This window comes from Bufo gargarizans, chromosome 1, assembly GCF_014858855.1.
Source record: "Bufo gargarizans isolate SCDJY-AF-19 chromosome 1, ASM1485885v1, whole genome shotgun sequence".
Lineage (NCBI taxonomy): Eukaryota > Metazoa > Chordata > Amphibia > Anura > Bufonidae > Bufo > Bufo gargarizans.
The window spans coordinates 717,901,927-717,924,675 of record NC_058080.1 but is presented as its reverse complement, the minus strand read 5'-3'; the positions used below and the strand labels follow the sequence as shown (position 1 = coordinate 717,924,675).

The 22,749-nt window shown below is 45.1% G+C and overlaps 1 protein-coding gene across 1 annotated transcript in view; it reads left to right on the top strand.

Moving 5' to 3' along the window:
• LOC122930035 (unconventional myosin-Vb-like) overlaps positions 1 to 22,749 on the top strand; it is a 185,222-nt gene that overhangs the window by 82,779 nt on the left and 79,694 nt on the right. Inside the window, exons 2-4 of the mRNA XM_044283448.1 lie at positions 14,248 to 14,358; positions 17,074 to 17,239; positions 19,038 to 19,182. Of these exons, the coding sequence (XP_044139383.1) occupies positions 14,248 to 14,358; positions 17,074 to 17,239; positions 19,038 to 19,182 (422 nt within the window). The remainder of the gene's footprint in view (positions 1 to 14,247; positions 14,359 to 17,073; positions 17,240 to 19,037; positions 19,183 to 22,749) is intronic.

The following is a 22,749-nucleotide window of genomic DNA, read 5'->3' as shown; positions in this document are numbered from 1 at the left end:
AAGTAAAAAAATTTGACACGCCCTAGCGACGCAGTGACATGACGCATGGGTGACACCTCACTGCTGTGGCTATTTGATGGATGTTGATGCAGGGGGGAGACCCAGACCTGGCGGGGATCAGGTAAGTATGATTACCACTATCGGTCCGGGCACACTGGGGGGCTCTGCAAAAAAGAACATCCCCCTTAATACTTTGGAATACTAAATGCATGATAACCTGTCAGTGTAACACTGACAAGCAACCTGTTCGGCTATGCCTCTGACCTGACCTAATCCTATGGCAGACCTGGGGGCGTTTGTTTGGCCCCCATTTGCCATGGTAAGCCTTCAGCACCCCGTAATCAAAGGGCAGATAAAGAGGGAGCCCCTCACCCTGTCGGGCTCAACTAGACTGCGTTGTCTTAGGGGTTAAACAGCCGGGATCAGAGGTTTCTATGATCCAGACGGTTACAGCAGGACCCGGTTGTCAGTCACCATTGGGCTCCTGCTGTTGATCGAGTGGCCACAGCTCTTATGTCTCTACGGTCATCATGATTTTTCCGGGGGTTTTCGGGAACAGGACTCTGAAAAGCCTCAGAAAAGCGAGGACCAACTAAACAAATGCAGTCATTTATGCCAGAATGAGCATATGGAGGAGCTTAAAGGGGCTTTCTGTGAATTGATTTTCAGGGTAGTTATCATTGGGGTCTGCACAGTAGGAATACATAGAGTATCTATATAACTTTACAGAGGGCCGCTCTCCCAACTTCTCTCTTTTATTAAATACTTATGTTCCCCATATGTTTAAATTCTGGAGCATCTTTTCTGACAACAATACATTGTGCAGTTCCTCTGTTATTCCTCCAGGAAATGTATGAGTAAATTGGTGACTGGCATAACCACTCCTTTTGTCAGTGGGGTGTGTGTCACATCTCATGCTCAGCACTGGTTGGACAGTGTCCGTTTTTAGAAATGTGCCATTTTGACAAGACAAATTGTGGCGCCATGATGTTAGTTTATTAATACATTGCCAGGATGAATAACAGAGGAGGTTGGTAAGAGAAGATGCTCCAAAATTGTTCTTTTATAGGAAGTGCACACATCTGCTAAGGCTACTTTCACGCTGGCGTTTTGGTTTCCGTTTGTGAGCTCCGTTCAGGGCTCTCACAAGCGGTCCAAAACGGATCAGTTTTGCCCTAATGCATTCTGAATGGAAAAGGATCCGCTCAGAAAACATCAGTTTGCCTCCGTTCCGTCTCCATTCTGCTCTGGAGGCGGACACCAAAACGCTGCTTGCAGCGTTTTGGCGTCCGTCTGACGAAACTGAGCCAAACGGATCCGTCCTGGCACACAATGTAAGTCAATGGGGACGGATCCGTTTTCTCTGACACAATCTGGCACAATAGAAAACAATAGATTTTCTATGGTTTTCAAGATGGATCCGTCTTGGACATGTTAAAGATAATACAAACGGATCCGTCCTGACACACAATGTAAGTCAATGGGGTTGGATCCGTTTTCTCTGACACAATCTGGCACAATAGAAAACTATTGATTTTCTATGGTTTTCAAGATGGATCCGTCTTGGACATGTTAAAGATAATACAAACGGATCCGTTCTGAACGGATGCAGACGGTTGTATTATTGTAACGGATCCGTTTTTGCAGACCCATGATGGATCCGCCCAAAACGCGGGTGTGAAAGTAGCCTAAGAAAGTCTTGTGAGTAGAGCTGATAACTGTTCTGTAAATCCCCAAATTCACAATTCTGCGCTTTAAACCCATCTGAATAAAACCTTTACACTTAAAGCCATTATGTAGCAGCTTATAGACCGACGCAATCTCACCGGAAGGTTCTCATTTCTTCCTGCATTGCCTCTTGAATATTATTGTTCTCTTCTCTCTGAATTGCTTCTATTAAAAACCTAATTCCAGGGAAAATGAGAACTCCGGCCTTAGGAGCACAATTACCGTTTAATCTGCTTTGTTGATATTAAAGAAACACTCCAGCAGATCGGATACATTGTATTATCCTAGTGCATGGCCCAAGGGGGTGGAGTATGAGGGATAGCCTGATTAATGTTGTTCTAAATCCCTTTGTCATGGCCCGACCCCCAGCACCTCAGGCCTCGTCCACATTTCCGTTTTTCACTGACGTCTGTTCACATTTTCATTTTTTTTTTTTTTTTTACTGGCTTTGGGTCAGTAAAAAAAAATCACGGAGACATCCGTAAAGCAGACCAAGCACGCCCATTGAAGTCTATAGGTCCATGAAAAGCACACACACACCACGGATGGCATCCGTGTTGTGTCCGTTTTTCACTGAAGACTGATAGGAGACTCTTTGAAAATTAATTTTCAGCTGAGCAACGTCAGTGAATTACGGATGGTAAAAACGGACACACGGACCAACCACGGATCCTTCCTGGACAGCCTCACGGAGGAGACGCGTACACTTTTTTTCACACAAAAATGTGGAAGAGGCCTAACGCTGTGTATCAGGTTTCCCTTGGAGTGCTCCTATACACGGATCGGTGGCCCCTTCATTACACCCCCCTGTCTCTGCCCGGACTATTTCCAGGCGCTTATCAGAAGGAAATTTGGTGTCACGGCCCCCATTACGTGTCCCACCATTACCATCATTTGCAGTGATGTCGTGAACGAGAAATCTGGACGGCTTCTGGATCCGTATCATCTATAGCAGGAATGGCCAACCTGTGGCTCTCCAGCTGTTGTAAAACTACAACTCCCACCATGCCCTACTGTAGGCTGATAGCTGTAGTCAGTCTGGGCATGCTGGGTATTGTAGTGTTGCAACAGCTGGAGAGCCTCATGTTGGCCATCCCTGATCTATAGCGATGAATCCAGGTTCTGTTTGGGATCAGACGATGGTCAGGCCTCGTGGCGAGCGCTTCAGTCCTGCCTTTGCTGTGGAGCGACGCACTGCCCCAAACGCTGGTGTGATGATCTGTGGAGCCATCACATAGGACAGTCGGTCACCCCTAGTGGTGATAGGAGGGACTCTAACAGCTCAGCGATACGTGCAGGACATCCTGCCACCACGTGTGCTCCTCATGGCAGGGCTTCCAGTTGGCATTTATCAGCAGGATAATGCTCGCCCACAAGTGTACCGTGACCCGCCGGCCGCCAGATATCGCTTGGCCTTATTCTCACATCCAGCCTGAAATATTCCATAAAAGGATAAAATCGCCTTGAACTCTATAACCAGATGTAATTATCTTTCATTAATGTTTCTTTCCGATCTGCCATCATGATCGTAAGTTACGTTAACCGATGGCATCAGTTAGGCAATAAACACGCCATCATACTGTAAGCAAGCAAGTGGCGGTCATTTTCTTCTACAAGATACTATCCTCTGCACAGGTCATCAGTATCTTATCGGTGGCGGTCTGACACCCAGGACCCCCGTCCATCAGCTGTTTGAGCTGTGAGCACCATGGCTGTCTCTCTCAGCTTCCTCTAGACCAGTGACGTCTCGTTCATCGGTCACTTGTCCTGGGCTCAGCTCAGCCCCATAGAAGTGAATAGGGGTGAGCTGTAATACCAAGCGCGGCCACCATACAATGTACGGCGCTATGCTCGGTGAGCTGCTCACAGTAGCGCCAGTGCCTTCTCAAAACAGCTTATTGGCGGGGGTCCAAGGTGTTGGACCCCCACCAATCAGATACTGATGACCTATCGTGAGGATAGGTCATCAATATTACAATCTCAGAAAACCCCATTTAAGGGGTTGTCTTAGGATAGAACGGAATGGTTTATCTTTAGGAAACCAATGCACTACCTACTTTTCTCATAGGCATACCTTGAAGCTCCTGGGCCCCAAAGACGAACAGGGCCCTAACCTGCCATTTATAATACTGGTGTCTTATCATGTGGCAGAGGGGTCTTGGGTCCCCCAATTGCTGCCTCTGCAGTCACCCTATAACTATGCCCCGACACTCCAGCTGTACTCGGCTTTCTCCTGGCATCATAGGGTTGGGCCCTTCTAGCTGACTGCAGCCATAAGGAAAAACTGCAAAAAAGGCACACAAAAAAATCTATATGACACTTTCCTAGTGCTGCTCCCCCTGGTTAGCAGTGAGATTTCAATATCTGCCCGAGACACCCCTTTAACAGGTATTTTTTAATCTTTACAAGCAACAATATGGAGCTATAGATATAAACTTACAGATTTCTTTATAGACATAATTGATCGTTGCCTGATGCCCTATAAGGTACATAAATACTACCCCTAGAGCAGTGCTTTGACCAGTGTCATATAATATGTTCGGCAAGGTTTTTACAACAAGGTTTCTGAATATGTCTTTTGTGTAAAGTGGAATATCCCTTTAAATAATTATATTCTATAGGGGAGGAAGCAGCCCTCTCATCACTCCGGGATAAAATCCCAAACTAATTGGGTGCTGCTTGCTTGCATGTCCATGAAAAAGCAGCTAAACAAAGCTCTTAGTAACCGTGAATAGTTCAGAGAGACGGGTAATTACAGTGCGAGTCTTCACTGCGGATAGTTGTAGGTAGTGTTCAGCAGGATACAAGCAGCTGCGCTCCTCTGCGATGGCCACTTATTGGTATCAGAATATATCATGAGTAGGGATGAGCGAATCGGCGAAGTCGATTCGCATTAAACTTCGTTCCAATACTGTACGGAGCAGGAGCTTCATAAATAAATTTTAAAGGGCTAATCCATCTTCAGAGAACTATATACTTTATAGATTTGTATAGGCGGAATTGAATGTCCTTGCTATTTTGCTTACTATAATACTGTCTCCTATGTACAAGAATATAACTACTATAATACTGCTCCTATGTACAAGAATATAACTACTATAATACTGCTCCTATGTACAATAATATAACTACTATAATACTGTCTCCTATGTACAAGAATATAACTACTATAATACTGCTCCTATGTACAAGAATATAACTACTATAATACTGCTCCTATGTACAATAATATAACTACTATAATACTGCGCCTATGTACAAGACTATAACTACTATAATACTGCTCCTATGTACAAGACTATAACTACTATAATACTGCTCCTATGTACAAGACTATAGCTACTATAATACTGCTCCTATGTACAAGACTATAACTACTATAATACTGCCTGCTATGTACAAGAATATAACTACTATAATACTGCTCCTATGTACAATAATGTAACTACTATAATACTGCTCTATGTACAAGAATATAACTACTATAATACTGCCTCCTATGTACAAGAATATAACTACTATAATACTGCCTCCTATGTACAAGAATATAACTACTATAATACTGCCCCTATGTACAAGAATATAACTACTGTAATACTGCTCCTATGTACAGGAATATAACTACTATAATACTGCCTCCTATGTACAAGAATATAACTACTATGATACTGCCTCCTATGTACAAGAATATAACTACTATAATACTGCCCCTATGTACAAGAATATAACTACTGTAATACTGCTCCTATGTACAGGAATATAACTACTATAATACTGCCTCATATGTACAAGAATATAACTACTATAATACTGCCTCCTTTGTACAAGAATATAACTACTATAATACTGCCTCCTATGTACAATAATGTAACTACTATAATACTGCTCCTATGTACAAGGATATAACTACTATAATACTGCTCCTATGTACAGGAATATAACTACTATAATACTGCCTCATATGTACAAGAATATAACTACTATAATACTGCCTCCTTTGTACAAGAATATACCTACTATAATACTGCCTCCTATGTACAATAATGTAACTACTATAATACTGCTCCTATGTACAAGGATATAACTACTATACTACTGCCCCTATATACAAGAATATAACTACTATAATACTGCTCCTATGTACAAGAATATAACTACTATAATACTGCCTCCTATGTACAAGAATATAACTACTGTAATACTGCTCCTATGTACAAGAATATAACTACTATAATACTGCCCCTATGTATAAGAATATAACTACTATAATACTACCTCCTATGTACAAGAATATAACTACTATAATACTACCTCCTATGTACAAGAATATAACTACTGTAATACTGCCCCTATGTACAAGAATATAACTACTATAATACTGCTCCTATGTACAAGAATAGAACTACTATAATACTGCTCCTATGTACAAGAATAGAACTGCTATAATACTGCCTCCTATGTACAAGAATATGGAAGCATTTGGTCTGGTAATGATTTTTTTTTATTAGGATACTATTTATCACTGCAGTTGTTTTTTACTAGACCTTTTAGGCCTCATTTCTTGTTTCTAGTAGTTGCCTGGGGAAACATAAGCAGCTCACGAGCTATGACGGGTATATTTCATATAACAGTGGTTATGACCTACATTTTCTGTATGTCATGTAGTATATCTGTTACTTGGTCTGTGGCGTCTCCTCTCAGAAATCTTATGGCTTTTCGAAGCGTTTTTTATGTAATATAAGGCTGCTCTTCCTTATGGCCTCAGGACGGGACGGTATTCAGTAGATCACATTGCAGCTCTTCTTTGTTGTGAAATCCACAGAACATAAGGACATTTTCTGTTTTATGATGCAGCTGGACCCTTCGCAAGCACTTATATTAGACTGCGGAGTACAAGGCCACGCTCCTTTCTGTCGGTTGATAACACTTTTCACAGTGAGCTTCGGAAATAGAGAAAGTGTATTAAAAATATGTACCCCTCCCCTAATGCCCTTTAACCCCTTAAGGACACAGCCCTATTTCACCTTAAGGACCAGGCCATTTTTTGCAAATCTGACCAGTGTCACTTTAAGTGCTGATAACTTTAAAACGCTTTGACTTACCCAGGCCGTTCTGAGATTGTTTTTTCGTCACATATTGTACTTCATGACACTGCTAAAATTGGGTCAAAAAAGTTAATTTTTTTGCATAAAAAAATACCATATTTACCAAAAATTTTGAAAAATTTGCAAATTTCAAAGTTTCAGTTTCTCTACTTCTGTAATACATAGTAATACCCCCAAAAATTGTGATGACTTTACATTCCCCATATGTCTACTTCATGTTTGTAGCATTTTGGGAATGATATTTTATTTTTTGGGGATGTTACAAGGCTTAGAAGTTTAGAAGCAAATTTTGAAATTTTCAGAAATCTTCAAAATCCCACTTTTTATGGACCAGTTCAGGTTTGAAGTCACTTTGTGAGGCTTAGATAATAGAAACCTCCCAAAAATGACCCCACTCTAGAAACTACACCCCTCAAGGTATTCAAAACTGTTTTTACAAACTTTGTTAACCCTTTAGGTCTTCCACAACACTTCATGGCAAATGGACATAAATTTTTAGAATTTAGATTTTTTGGAAAATTTTCCAATATAATCAATTTTTTCCAGGAAAAAAACAAGGGTTAACTGCCAAACAAAACTCAAAATGGGTTGCCCTGATTCTGTAGTTTGCAGAAACACCCCATATGTGGTCGTAAACTACTGTTTGGCCAAACGGGAGGACATAGAAAGAGGGGCACGCCATATGGGTTTTGGAAGGCAGATTTTGCAGGACTGGTTTTGTTTATACCATGTCCCATTTGAAGCCCCCTGTTGCACCCCTAGAATAGAAATTTCAAAAAAGTGACTCCATCTAAGAAAGTACACCCCTCAAGGTATTCAAAACTGGGTTTACAAACTTTGTTAACCCTTTAGGTGTTCCACAAGAGTTAATGGCAGATGGAGAAACAATTTAGAAATTTCTATTTTTTGGAAAATTTTCCATTTTAACCCTTACTTTATTACTGAAAAAAAATGGGTTAACAGCCAAACAAAACTCAAAATGGGTTGCCCTGATTCTGTAGTTTGCAGAAACACCCCATATGTGGTCGTAAACTACTGTTTGGCTAAACGGCAGGACATAGAAGAAGGGGAACGCCATACGGTTTTTGGAAGGCAGATTTTGCTGGACTGGTTTATTTACACCATGTACCCTTTCAAGCCCCCTGATGCACCCCTAGAGTAGAAACTCCATAAAAGTGACCACATCTAGGAAACTACGGGATAAGGTGGTTGTTGTTTTGGGACTATTTTAGGGGTAAATATGATTTTTGGTTGCTCTATATTACACTTTTTTGAGGCAAGGTAACAAAAAAATAAAATTCTAAAATTTTTCTACATTTGCTATTTAGTTTTTTGGTCACTTTTTTGGAGTTTCTAGTCTAGGCTACATCAGGGGGGGCTTCTAATGGGACATGGTGTCAAAAAAAAAACCTGTCCATCAAAATCTGCCTTCCAGAAACCATATGGAGTTCCCTTCGTTCTATGCCCTGTCGTGCGGCTATATAGCCATTTACGACCACATATGGGGTGTTTCTGCAAACTACAGAATCAGGGCCATAAATATTGAGTTTTTTTTGGCTGTTAACCCTTGCTTTATTACTGGAAAAAAAGGATTCAAATGGAAATTTTGCCCAAAAATGGGTGTTTTGGCACCGTTTTTATTTTATATTTTTAACGCTGTTCATCCGAGGGGTTTGGTCAAATGTTATTTTTATAGCGACGACTTTTACGCACGCGACGATGCCCAATATGTATGGCTCTCAGACTTTGGAGACACTAAGCAGGCATCCTAAAACTGCGGCCCTCCAGATGTTGTAAAACTACAATTCCCACCATGCCCTGCTGATGGCTGTAGGTTGTCTGGGCATGCTGGGAGTTATAGTTTTACAACATCTGGAGGGCCGCAGTTTGAGGATGCCTGCACTAAAACTAATATTTTTTTGGGGAAAAAAAATTGTTTCTGTGTCTCCAAAGTCTGAGAGACATAGTGTTTTATGTTCTCTAGGGGACTGTTGGAGATTATAAAAATTTAGTACTCCATGGAAGTGTGATACTCCCTGAAGCAATCGATAACGCAGAGGCCCGGATGATCGGGGCAAGTGTCACACTGAGTAGTGGTGTCCTTCCGTATCCCCCTCTTGTGACACACTCTGCATCTTATTTGGGTTCGTCCCTTCTTTCCAGTATGGGGGACCACACCTGGAAAGTGTTGGCCAGGGACGATCCGGGCGCCTCCAGTTCCCGAGGTACTCCGGCCTGCTCTTTCCCGGTCCGAAAAGATCAGGTCTTTGAGGACTGCCTCATAGAACTGGAGGAATGTCCCTGTGCTGCCAGCGCTTCGGGATAGTACAAAAGAGTTGTACATGGCAACCTGTACCAAGTAGACCGCAACTTTTTTGTACCATGCCCGGGTTTTGCGCATGGCATTATATGGCTTGAGGACTTGATCAGAGAGATCAACTCCTCCCATATACCGATTGTAGTCGACGATACAATCGGGCTTGAGGACCGTTGCCGCGGTACCTCGCACAGAGACGGGGGTGGTGCGGTTACCGTGGATTGTGGACAGCATAAGGACATCCCTCTTGTCCTTATACCTGACCAGCAACAGGTTTCCACTGGTAAGGGCACGGGTCTCACCCCTGGGGATAGGTACCTGGAGGGGGTGGGCAGGGAGGCCGCGTTGATTTTTCCGCACGGTCCCACAAGCGAACGTGGATCTGGCGGCAAGGGACCTGAACAAGGGAATGCTGGTATAAAAGTTGTCCACGTACAAGTGGTAACCCTTATCCAGCAGTGGGTACATAAGGTCCCACACGAGTTTCCCGGTAACACCCAGAGTGGGGGGACATTCTGGTGGTTGAATCCGGGAATCTCGCCCCTCGTACACACGAAATTTGTAAGTGTACCCTGAGGTACTCTCACAAATTTTGTATAGCTTCACGCCATACCTCGCCCGCTTTGTGGGAATGTATTGGCGGAAACTGAGTCTCCCCTTGAACGCAACGAGAGACTCATCAACCGCGACCTCCCTTCCAGGTACGTAGGCCTGCTGAAATGTGGCCCCAAAGTGATCGATGACCGGCCGTATCTTGTACAGCCGGTCATAGGCAGGATCACTTCGGGGGGGACATGCTGCATTATCGGAATAATGCAGACATTTCCGAAAGGCCTCAAACCGGGAGCGTGTCATGGCCGTACTGTACAGTGGGGTCTGGTAGAGTATGTCCCCACTCCAGTAATGCCTGACACTGGGTTTTTGCACTAGACCCATATGCAGCACGAGGCCCCAAAATGTCCTCATCCCGGCTGCACTGACCGGCGTCCAGCCACCGGGTCTAGCCAAAAATGAGCCCGGGTTTTGAGCGACGAACTGTTGGGCGTACAGATTCGTCTGCTCCACCATCAGATTCACCAGTGGGTTACTGAAAAAAAAACTAAAAAAGTCAATTTCAGTAAACCCCACTGTGGGAATCTGGATTCCAGGATTGCCAGCGAAATCCGGAATCTCAGGCTCAAAGTCCACTGGGGGACACCAGCTAAGTTCATCGGCAGGGGGCTCCGGTGGACTTATTTGGTGGGCCGGGAAACCAGTACGAACCCCAGGGCGGCTCGTACTAGGGTGGGCCACAGGATCCCTAGCATGTGCGGCCCCTGGCTCCGCCTGGCGGCGTCTCCGCCGCCTTGGTGGCTCATCGTCATCCGATGATGATGAGGAGGATGCGGATGATAAAAGGAATGTGGGGTCATCCTCATCCTCACTGGGGCTCTCAGAGTCGGAGGCAATCTGGGCATATGCCTCCTCGGCCGAGAACACCCGGCGGGCCATGGGTGTGTGTGTGTGCGTGTGTATGTGCGTGCGTGTAAACCTTTATTCTATGTGCGTGTGTGTGGGGGCACGGGTGTTCACGTACTAAAAAGTCCAGGCAAAAAAATGGCAAGTGTTAGAAAAAAAAATAAGTTCAAACTTGCTGATCAGCGGTTCAACGCTGATCAGCGGTCGGTGGGGTGGTGGGGCGGGCGATGCGCTAACAGTGGACGGACGCTAAAAAGTGCCGGCCAGTCAGCGCACGCAGAAAAAAAAAAAAGTGGTGGTGGCGGAAGGGTCTGGTGGGGGGTTGGTGGGGGGTTGGTGGGTGGGGTGGGGGGGGCTGGTGGTGGGGGGGATGCGGGGGGGCAAGTGGCAGGGGGGTCTGGGGTCTGAAAGCTGAAACAAAAAAGTTTAGAATAAATGTGCTTTTTATTTTTTTCTAACTTTTCCCTTCTTTCCCTTCCTAATGGTGCCTCTCCTCACTGACCCTAACCTACCTGGGTGGCGATGGGTGCAGGAGGGTGATGGATGCCGATTAGGGGGACACAGGAGCTGGTGCTGGACGATGCTGCACGGTCAGGGTGCTGGACAGGAAGAGGAGGGGAGAGAGGAGCGCAGGAAGTTTGAATCTCGCGCCTCTCTCCCCTGCACCAATCAGCACCCTGGACAGCGGCATTCAGCACCAGAGCCAGCACCGCCTCTCCAAATCCTCGGACTGCGATAGGTGGTGTATAATTACGCCACCGATCGGTCTTTTTCCGGTTCATCGGGTCACAGGACACCCGAATGGACCGGAAACGCAGAAAACCGCAGGTCTGAATTGACCTGCGGTTTTCTGCGATCGTCGATGCGGGGGGGTCAAATGACCCCCCCCCCCCTGCATTGTTACAGGATGCCGGCTGAATGATTTCAGCCGGCATCCCGTTCCGATTAACCCCCGCGGCGCCGGCATCGCTATTTAAAGCCATGACGTACCGGTACGTCATGTGTCCTTAAGGACTCGGGAAACATGCCGTACCGGTACGTCATGTGTCCTTAAGGGGTTAATTCTTTTTTATATATTTTTTTTGTAAGTTCTTTTGAAAAGTTAATTTCTGCCTTTTCTTCTCTGTGGTTACCCGAGGCATTGCTTGAAGTTACATCTTTAATATCGAAGGGGTCTTCCTACTGGACAAAAGCCTTTCTTATGGGCATAACTTGACCCTCCTGGACCCGCAGTGCAAAATCCCTATCTGGGTCCTCTAACTATCACATGTAATTTATAGTCCTGCTTTCGTCATTGTAGACAAAGGGACCTGTTGGACCACCTCAGGATCCAGGGCCATGGTTCTACTACAACCCGTGATTCCCCTATGATTACATCCCTGCCATACAGAAGAAGATAGAGGTTGGGGTTCTAGCCCTATATTGCAGAAAAAAATGTAAAACACAATTTCAATAAAAACATATCTATGCTGGGTTCATTGTTGTGCTGGTTTTTAATTTGAGTTTATATGCCATAGAGAGTGAGTCAGAGCCTGCTCAGCTTCTTAAAGAGTCGCTGTACTTTCACACGACTTTACCTAAATCAATAGTACAAGCAACCACAAGAAACTTTGTAATATGTTTTATCAGTGAGATATGTCTAGTTCTCATGTTACCAGCTCCACCCCCCCACCCCCCCACCTTGCTAGAACACTTTTCACTTTGAAAAATGCTTTCAGTTTGTCTCCAGAAGGACCATCTCCACTGGAGGATCATAATACACTTCCTTTCAAGTCTATGGAGAGGGGAGGAGGATAGAGTTAGCAGGAGCACAGTATGACAGAGGAGACAGGCACAGACAAAGAGAGACTGCCCAGCTAAATAGGAAGGTTATAGGTCAGCACAAGTGCTTCATTCACAAAAATACAGGTCAGTACTTCTCTGCAATGTCCTCTATTATCCTTGGGTTGGTTCCCGAGTGACTGTGAGACAGTTAGGAAGAAGATTCTCCTCTACTTTCTTTCTTTTGTTTTCTTTGCTCCAATGCATCGAGGTTTGGACAGCTTCCTATATTGATGACCTATCCAGAGGATAGGTCATCTATATAGGAAACTGGCCAACCCCTTCAAGTAGAAAAAAAAAAGGAAGCAGCTTTGCAAATGGTCTTAATTATAAGTATCCATCCGTATTGTGTACACGGCTGCTGTACGGAGCAATATGTTCACAGTTATAGATTGTAGATCCTGTGGTTTGCATCTTTATTACCTGCTCTCAATGTGAACCCGGCCTAAAACGTTTACTCGAACTATATGGTGGTATTATTTAAGCACTATTAGGGCTCATGCTCATGACCGTGTGCCAGCCGTGCCCGAGCTGTGGACAGCAAATTGCAGTCCGCAATACATGGGCACCAACTGTGTACCCAACGCCTGCGGACGTGGACCAATTCACTTCAATCCACAATCCGCACCTCAAAAAAAAAAAAAAGTAGTGCGTGCTTTCCTTTTTTGTGATGCAGAGGCATGGACAAAAAACTCACGGAAGCGCTCCGTAGTGCCTTGTGGTCTTCTGATACATTCCTTTGTTCCGTAGTGCTTTCATGGTCTTCTGATTCGTTCCGCACTGCTCCGTAGTGCTTCCGTGGTCTTCTGATACGTTCCTTCGTTCCGCACTGCTCCGTAGTGCTTCCGTGGTCTTCTGATACGTTCCTTCGTTCCGCACTGCTCCGTAGTGCTTCCGTGGTCTTCTGATATGTCCCTTCGTTCCGTGGTCTTCTGATACGTTCCTTCTTTCCGTAGTGCTTCCATGGTCTTCTGATATGTCCCTTCGTTCCGTGGTCTTCTGATACGTTCCTTCGTTCCCCACTACTCCGTATGTTCCGGATTGCGAACCCATTTAAGTGAATGGGTCCACATCTGTGATATGGTGCGCACTCGGCTGGTGCCCCGTATATTGCAGACCCACTGTTTGCGGGCCACAATACGGGAACGGCCGGGACACTGTCGTGTGCATGAGACCTTAGGGCAGTATTATGGCAGATTGGTAGTGTTACTATTCAATCCTTCCCAAAAAAAAAGGCATAATGATTGCATAGTTGTCTCCAGCCATCCAGTTGTATTTTGGTGCACATTTGGCACAGATTGGCAATCTAGTCCTTCACTGTCATCATAGACAAGGATTCTTTACTGTCGGAGCAGTGAGACTTTGGAGCGCTCCACCAGAGAAAGTTGTGATAGTCCAAGCTCAGGAGAGTTCTGGATATCTGGAGCCTAATCATAGTACAGGTTATCTGTAGCAAATTTCTGGAGATTGAAGATTGGGTTGTTCTGCCAGATCTGGAGTCAGGAAGGATCGACGTCTAATCTTCAATCTCCAGAAGATTGGAGATTAAAGATTGGACGTCCATCCAGAGGGCTATTCTGCCAGATCCGGAGTCAGGAAGGAATTCCTCCCCTAATGTGGAATCCTTGGCAATCATCTCATAGGGCTTTTGACTTCTTCTGGATCAACACCGCAGGATTATGAGCAGGACTTGATGGACCTGTGTCTTATCTATTATGAAGCTATGAAACTTCTGTGTTCGTCACAATGTATCTCGTTTCTCTTTCACTTCTTGTAGGAATATAAATCGTCTAAATCCTGTTTGTGTTTCTATTGCAGTACACCCGGGTGTGGATCCCTGATCAGGAGGAGGTTTGGATATCGGCCGAAATCATCAAGGATTATAAAGAAGGGGATAAAGTTCTGCAGCTGAAACTTGAAGATGAATCTGTAAGTAGATTGTCCTGGTAATGGTCCTTCTCTTTCTTACGGCCATCAACAGTGCCCCTTCCTTGACAGAATGGGGACGGGTAATATTTAGAGATCTTGTACAATTTGGATGGAAATTGGAAGAGCAGCAGTGGGGTTTGTGATTTTCAAGGTTGGGGCTCTTCTCTCTGGCTCAGATTTCTCCCATTTAACGGAACAGTAAATGTAGAAAATACTTCTTCTACCACTTCTTTCAGATCCTTCATTTTAAAATTTTCAATTAAAACAGATATATATCTAAAGAATTATCCATCCACCTCACTTCTTACAAAATTGTAAGGCTACTAGATGCAGCAGGAGCTCTCCCCCACCGCTCTGTCTGCTTTAGGAGTCTAGGCTTTCTATGCCTCTAAGCAAAGTTGCCCTTATTTTAAAGGTCTGCCAGATAAAGTAGAAGGATTGAAGGCGTTACCCGGGAATTTGATATTGATGGCCTATCCTCAGGATCTGACTCCTGGCCCCCCTGCCGATCTGCTGTTTGAAGAGGCCGCTGCTCCCCCCGGAGTTCTGGAGAGCACCATGGTCTCTTCACAGCTTACTAAGCACAGCGCCATACATTGTATAGGGCCGTGCTTGGTATTAGAGCTCAGCCCCATTCACTTGAATAGGACTGAGCTGTACTTAGGCCACGTGACCGATGTATGGTGCTGTCACTGGCCACGGAGCACCGCTGTCCCTTCAAACGACTGGTCCGCAGGGATGCGGGAGTTGGACCTCCACTGATATGATATTGGTGACTTATATTGAGGTTAGGCTATCAATATGACATTTCCAAATAACCCCTTTAAGATTTCTACAAGACTGCACACACACACACACAAAAAAATAAAAAAAATTAAAGGGGTATTCCGATCTGGACATTTATGGCACATCGACAGGAAATGTCCATTAGGTGTTGGACCCCCTCTGGGAACTGGTCCTAACTTGGGAACAGGGTTCCTTCTCATGTCCACAGTGAATGGAGAGGTGGCCATTAGTGCACAGCTCTCCATTGACTTTTATTGGAGTCCCAAAATTATCCAGGTTTTAACCCCTATAAACTGGTTCTCCCCATCCAGTATGGCTCTGTTTCCAGAGTACAGCTCCTTAGAAAAAACTCAACCGCTCATTGGGGCTGAAGTGTCCGCTGGGTGTATGCAGGACTTCCAAGTGTCTGGCTGAATCAGCAGGAACCTGCTCCATCTTTGGTTGATTGACGTTCATGGTTCCTCCTGCATGATCCTCAGCAGGGAATTCGTAACGTGCGTACGTCGGTTCACTGCATTGAACCGAGGAGTCCTGCAAACACCCTGGAGAGGACTGGCCATAGACCCTACAGGGAAATTTTTTCCAGGGGCCCGATGCCCAGCCGGCCAACAGCCGCAGGTGTCTTCATGAGTCCATCTGCATGGGGCCAATTTTAGTTTTTTTTTTCCCAAAGCCACTTTAAATTTCCAGTCTGCCCTGTATACGGCCAACGGAGCATTAATTAACCCTAATTACCTAATCTTTGCGGGTGTACTCTGGATACATAGCCATACGTTTAGAGAGGGGTTTACAGTTGCTACAGCATAGTGAGGACAGTTTATAGGAGTCCAACTTGGTGACAGGTCCCCTTTAAAAGAACATGGATAACTCCAGCTCCCTCTAGTGGTAGCTGCAGGTACCTCTATGACTGTGAGAAGGGAATCCGTGGATTTTAAAGTGGACCTGTCTCCTCTCCTGACCTGTCTGTTTTAGTAAATACTTGCATTCCTCATGTAATAACAATTCTGGAGCCTCTTTTTTCATAACTCCGTTCCTCTGTTATTCCCCCTGAATATTACCATATCCTCTGTCAACAGGGGAAGTAACCCTGTCGGCATTGATTGGACATTGTCAGCTGGGTGGCGCCACTGGTGTTAATGCATTTCTAGGAGGAATAACAGAGGAACAGTACAACAGAGCGTTGGTATGAAGTATACAAGTATTTACTAAACATGGCCGTGGCGAAGACGGCTCCTCTTTATATTGTGAAGTTAATCGGGACCTAATTTTGGGGGCCTAAACATGAAATGCTGGTTGTCAGAGTCCTTTAAACCTCTCCTGTCCCAGTCACTTGCCTCGGTTATTTCACGTTAGAGACACCTTACAAATAAAATACTATTCTGCGCCAGTAAGTGACAGTCCGGTGATTAACGGCGGTACCGCGGCGCTCCTGTGCCCGCACCGTATTTCATACTTCATTAATAGGGTTGTCAGGATGTCTGCGCTCGCCCTTGAGGCAGATTGTATTTTCAGGAGGGAAGTGGAAGGCTGTCAGTCGGAGGAGCGGACTACTGATACATGGCCGCTGTCAGACTCCCCATCTCTTCAACCCCGGGGAGAATCTTTTTGTCCCAAAAACTTGTTTTATAGGGAATCTGAAAATCAAAAAGGGAAATGTACAAAATAGTCCAGATTCGTGGTGGGTTACACAGGGTGGACTTGGAAGCAGGATTAGAAAAACATCCTTCCAGAAACAGTGCCACCTTTGTCCATGGGTCGTGTCTGGTATTGCAGCCCAGCTTTATTGATGTGAATAGGGATGAGCTGTAATACCACACACAACCTGCGGACAGGTGTGGCGCTGTTTATAGAGAGCCAAGTTCCCCAGGAGCAGATTCGGCATGTATGGGAGATGTTTTTATGCCCCTCTAACATGTAGTGTGCCCCCAGGTGGTGGAGTATCCCGTGTCTCCGACCTCGTTACCTCACCTGCGTAATCCGGACATCCTGGTGGGAGAAAATGACCTGACTGCGCTCAGTTACCTCCATGAACCAGCCGTGCTCCATAACCTCAAGGTCCGCTTCTTGGAGTCCAACCACATCTATACGTACTGCGGTAAGTGCTGGCCATCAGATCTCTGCTGAGCTTGGGGAGGCTCATTTGCATGCCCCTTGTCTTTAGGGGGTCACCTTTAGACTGGGGTTACCCAGAAACCTTGTGACAGCATAGCGGGATTATGTAAGAGGGAGGATCCACCATTGCTTTGGGTTACTCCTTTTACAACTGTTGAATCACCTTTAATAGGCATGTTATATTGCATCTGCACCGTCATGCAACTTTAGCATTAGGCAGCTGAAAATGTATAGGACTCTCCTCAGCTGCATCCCGACCCTTTCCCTCTTGCTGAAACTCTAAAATAGAGGGAAACTGCAGCTGCATCCCCCTCCTCCACCTGCCTTTATACTGTTAAAGGGTCACTGAGTTATGTCAAAAGTCTGGATGGGTGGGGGAGACCCACCGATTGCTAGATTGAGGAGAGTAAGCTCTCGCATTATTGCTGCAGGAGATGAATTCAAGAGCGGCCCATGGGCTTTCAATTGAGTCCATCGCGCTATGTGAGCACTTTTCTGTCCTCCTTCTAGCGATCACATATTAAAAGTTTTCTGAAGACTCAGTGACCCTTTAAGGAATTGTTTGGGTTGCTGAACATTTGCAGAGAGTCTGCAGCCTGGGAAGTAAAACTATAGGCTGCATGAAGGGGAAGAAGACGCTATAGGCTGCAAGAAGGGGAAGAAGACGCTATAGGCTGCAAGAAGGGGAAGAAGACGCTATAGGCTGCAAAAAGGGCAAGAAAACGCTATAGGCTGCAAGAAGGGCAAGAAGACGCTATAGGCTGCAAGAAGGGCAAGAAGACGCTATAGGCTGCAAGAAGGGCAAGAAGACGCTATAGGCTGCAAGAAGGGCAAGAAGATGCTACTTTAACCTATTGACATAAATTACGACACTATAAAATATTTAATGCTATAATAAAATATTATAATGATTGGTCTGCGAGCAAGCCGCCTTGTAGCTGCAGCTTTATGGTCATCATTAGAGATGAGCGAATTTCCGCTTATCAAATTAGTTCACACTTCGTTTGTTGGTTAAAGGTAAAATGCGTTATGGATTCCGTTACCATATTAAAAGCAATTTATTGCTGGTTAAAGGGGTTATGCCATGATTGATATAAAAAATTAGATCATATAGTACATGACGATACCTTTCTAACAAAGCTAGAACCAACCCTGTACCTCACATGGATCCAGAGATCTCCCCATTCATTGCTCTAGTTGCTCTGCTATATTTATAACAAGCTGACAGCTCAGGGGCGTGTCCTTTCTGCAGCAACTCAGGGGCGTATCCTTTCTCCTGCCGCTCAGGGGGTGTGTCCTTTCTGCTCCAGCTCATGGGGCGTGTCCTTTCTGCTGCAGCTCTCTCCCTGTAACTGCCACAGCTTCTAACAGAACATAGGGCTGGTGGCTGCTGAAAATTTAAACTGAGCGTGTGCGACCAGCTCAGTGAGACGGACAAAAAAAATAAGGAAAACGGCAAACAGCAGGTGGCGCTATACAGATAAATTTTTTTAAATAGCTCACTGGCTATACTACATTTTTCATTACATGCTAATACAAAATTATTCAGACCCAGGTGCTGGTTTGAAAAACGTAGAATATGTTTCAGGACACAACCCCTTTAACTGGGCAGAAGGAGCTGTAATGGAGGCCATGTTGATTCTCACCCAGCTTTCCCAAAGACAGATATATAAATAATCAGTTACGCAAAATTTTAAGCATCCAGAGTATAAATCCCTTTTTGGGGGTGGGGGCATTACTTCCCCTCGTAAATACTGACTTGCGGTACGTTTTCTCCATAGGAATTGTGCTGGTTGCCATAAATCCTTATGAGCAGTTGCCAATCTACGGTGAAGATGTCATTTATGCCTACAGCGGGCAAAACATGGGCGATATGGACCCCCATATATTTGCCGTGGCAGAAGAAGCATATAAGCAGATGGCCAGGTACGTGGATATATATTGGCATTACAGGAGCTCCGGTGCTTTCTGAAACAGCTGATTGGCGGGGGTCCCAGGTGTCAGACCCCCACTGATCAGATACTGATGACCTACCCTGAGGATAGGTCATCAATATCAAAATCTCGGGAAAGCCCCTTTAAATCGGATTCTTTGAGTGTTTTATATGGATGATTGCTAGTGGTCTACCAATCGGCTGTTTGAAGAGACTGCAGCAATCAGGTGATCACTGCGGTCTCTTCCTAGGCCAGTGACGTCCCATTCATCGGTCACATGGCTTAGGTTTAGCTCAGTCTCTATTCAAGTGAATGGGCCTGCAATACCAAGCATAGCCACTACCCAATGAATGGCGCTGTGCTTGGTAAGCTGCGAGGAGGTAACAGTGCTCACCAGAGTGCTGTGGACTCTTCATACAGCTGATCGACAGGGGTACAAAGGGTCCAACACTCCCTCCCCGATCAGATACTGATGACCTATACCGAGCACAGGTCATCAATATAAAACAATCAGAAAACCCTTTTAAAGGGCTTTTCTGGTTTTAGGTTAATAAAGCTTATTCAGTGTATAAGTGAAAAAATGTACAATGTTTTAATAGATTTTATGTTTCAGTTCCGCCCCATCACAGTAAGCCTGTACATGGGCAATGCTCTGCCAGCTAACCACATGAGCAGCAGTTTGTTACAATGTGTCAGTCCAGAGTCCAGGCTGTTTCCATCACAGAACTTTGTCTGGACTGGAGAGCAGGACAAGCTATGGACAGGACTACTGCCTCTGAAAGTGATGATAATCTAGATAGATAGGAGATGGATAGATGCACAGTAGATATATATATATATAGATATATACATAGTTATGAGATAAATGGATAGATGTAACATATTCTGCAGCACTTTTCAATCAGAGGGTACATACAATATATAGGCATTATATAATATGTAGACATTAGTGTTCTGCTCACAAGAGCTTACAATCTATGAGGAAAGAGTGGTGACTTAAAGGGACCCTGTCACCGGGATTTTGGGTATAGAGCTGAGGACATGGGTTGCTAGATGGCCGCTAGCCCATCCGCAATACCCAGTCCCCATAGCTCTGTGTGCTTTTATTGTGTAAAAAAAACAAAAACGATTTTGTTTATATGTAAATGAGGCACGTAAGAAGCCGAAGGAGCTGTTACTTACGTTTTTTTGGAGCCCAGCTATGCCCACTGTGAAGGAGCCCAGCACCGCCCCGCATCCTCTGAATCTCCTCCTTGTTCCCTGACGTCACAAAGCCAGAGCGCCATAATCTCGCGATGCGCGAGCTAGCGCATGCACAGTTCGTTCCCTGAGGCTGATGCCAGCACAGGGAAGGAACACTATGCCGACACTGCGCATGCGCTAGCTCGCGCATTGCGAGATTGCGGCGCTCTAGCTTTGTGACGTTGGGGAGCAAGAAGGAGATTCGGAGGATGCGGGGCGGTGCTGGGCTCCTTCACAGTGGGCATAGCTGGGCTCCGGAAACGTAAGTAACAGCTCCTTGGGCTTCTTACGTGCCTCATTTACATATAAAAAAAATCGTTTTTGTTTTTTTGCACAATAAAAGCACACAGAGCTGTGGGGACTGGGTATTGCAGATGTGCTAGCGGCCATCTAGCAGCCCATGTCCTCAGCTCTATACACAAAATCCCGGTGACAGGGTCCCTTTAAGAGATAAAAAGTGCCTGTTTTGTATAGTAGTGCTGCCATCTTTTATGATGCAAGGTACTGTATGACACATAAAACCGCAGGAACCGCTCACCAGCCTGTACTTGTGTGTGTACAGGAATGATGCGTATCAGGGTGCAGGGAGTCATTATTATTATTATTTATGTTAAAGCACCATTAATTCCATGATGCTGAAGATCCAGGAGGGTTACAGAAATAAACAGATACAATAAACTATTAACAGAGGGGTAGAGGACCCTGCCCACAAGAGCTTACAATCTATACATGAAGGGATCATGTTTGGAGGAATAGTATAGAAAGGCAGAGGGTAAAAGAAAAGAATTCAGCCTAAAAAGATGTGTTTTTTCGAACACGGTGGATGTTGGGAATTCACCCGGTTGTCTGGGGTAGGGCATTCCAGAGAACTGGTGCAGCGCGGGAGAAGTCTTGAAGACAGGAGAGAGATTTGAGTCATGGAGGAGGTTAGCCGTAGTGAAAAACGGCTGGAAAATGGAAGCAGAGTGGCCATGGAAAACTGAGTTTTTTTCACCCAGATAAGGTGGTAGACAGAGATAGAAGTAAGAAAGAGTTGTTCTCATTCACTGACAGCAAACCGTTATCTTGAATATTGTGAGGAAATCTATTAGAAAGTTTTAGAACTTTTCAGTTTTGGTCTCTAACTTATATTGAAAGAAAACCCTTGAGAGCCCTTTAATAGCGGCCATGTTTTATGCTCTTTTATGCTCGTTTCTTGCAGTTGTGTCGCATCCTCCTCCTTTGTTTCCTCTGCAGCCCCCATGTTGTCACTTCAGTCCCTTCTGCCTCCTCATTTTAGTCACAGCAGCCCTGACAATTAAGCACTTTGGCTGCTTTCCCAAAAAGATCTTTTAATTGGATTTCGGCATTAATATTCAGAGGCGTCACACACTGTAAGATTCCTAGCGCTCAGTAAATCCAGTTAGTGCGCGGCGCCCTGGATGTGCGCGGAGCAGGGCGCTGAGTGCAGCGGCTGTCCGGAGCCTGTCCTTTACATCAGGACAAAGATATGAATTATTTAAAGAGGCTTTTGTGTCTGAATGGTTTATCGGAGTCATCTGCCGGTGACATGTATTGTTACTCTGCGCGCGTTATCATCCCCGACCTGCTGTGCTTATATAACCGCCATCAGGCTGCATGCATTGTTCCGGGACTCCAAAGAAGATTCTAATCATCGGAGTGCCCCTTTATTTTTCATGGAGATTTAAGGGGTGTTCCTGGATTTTTACTATTGATGGCCCATCAATATCGGATGTGGCACCCCACACCCCTGCCAATCCGCTGTTTTGGAGTTGCTCCACGGCTACGTCCATTGTGTAGAGCAGGGATTAGCAACCTCCGGCGCTCCAGCTGTTATGTAACTACAACTCCCAGAATCCTCCTTTCACTTCTATGGGAGTTACAAGAACAGCCCAGTACGTGTGCATGCTGGGAGTTGTAGTTTCACATCAGCTGGAGTGCCGAAGGTTGCTGATAACCTGGTGTAGTGGATGAATCTGGTTATTGCAGTCACCTCAGTGGAAGCAGCGCTGCAGTGACCAGCACCGTCCACTGCGCATGGATGGAGCTGTGGAGTTCTGACACCAGAGCTACTCTGATGCTTACTGATTAGTAGGGGGACAAGTTGTCGGACCCCCCATTGATCAAATATTGATAGCCCATCCTGAGAATAGGCCATCAGTATTATCTGGCATGCCCATTTAATCTCTGAAATAGAAAAACATGACTGCTATTTTATTTTTATTTACCAAAAAAACAGCGAGCGCCGCCTCTGACCATGAGTTGTGTCCGGTATTGCATCTCAGCTTCATTAAAGTGAATGGGACTGAGCTGTAAT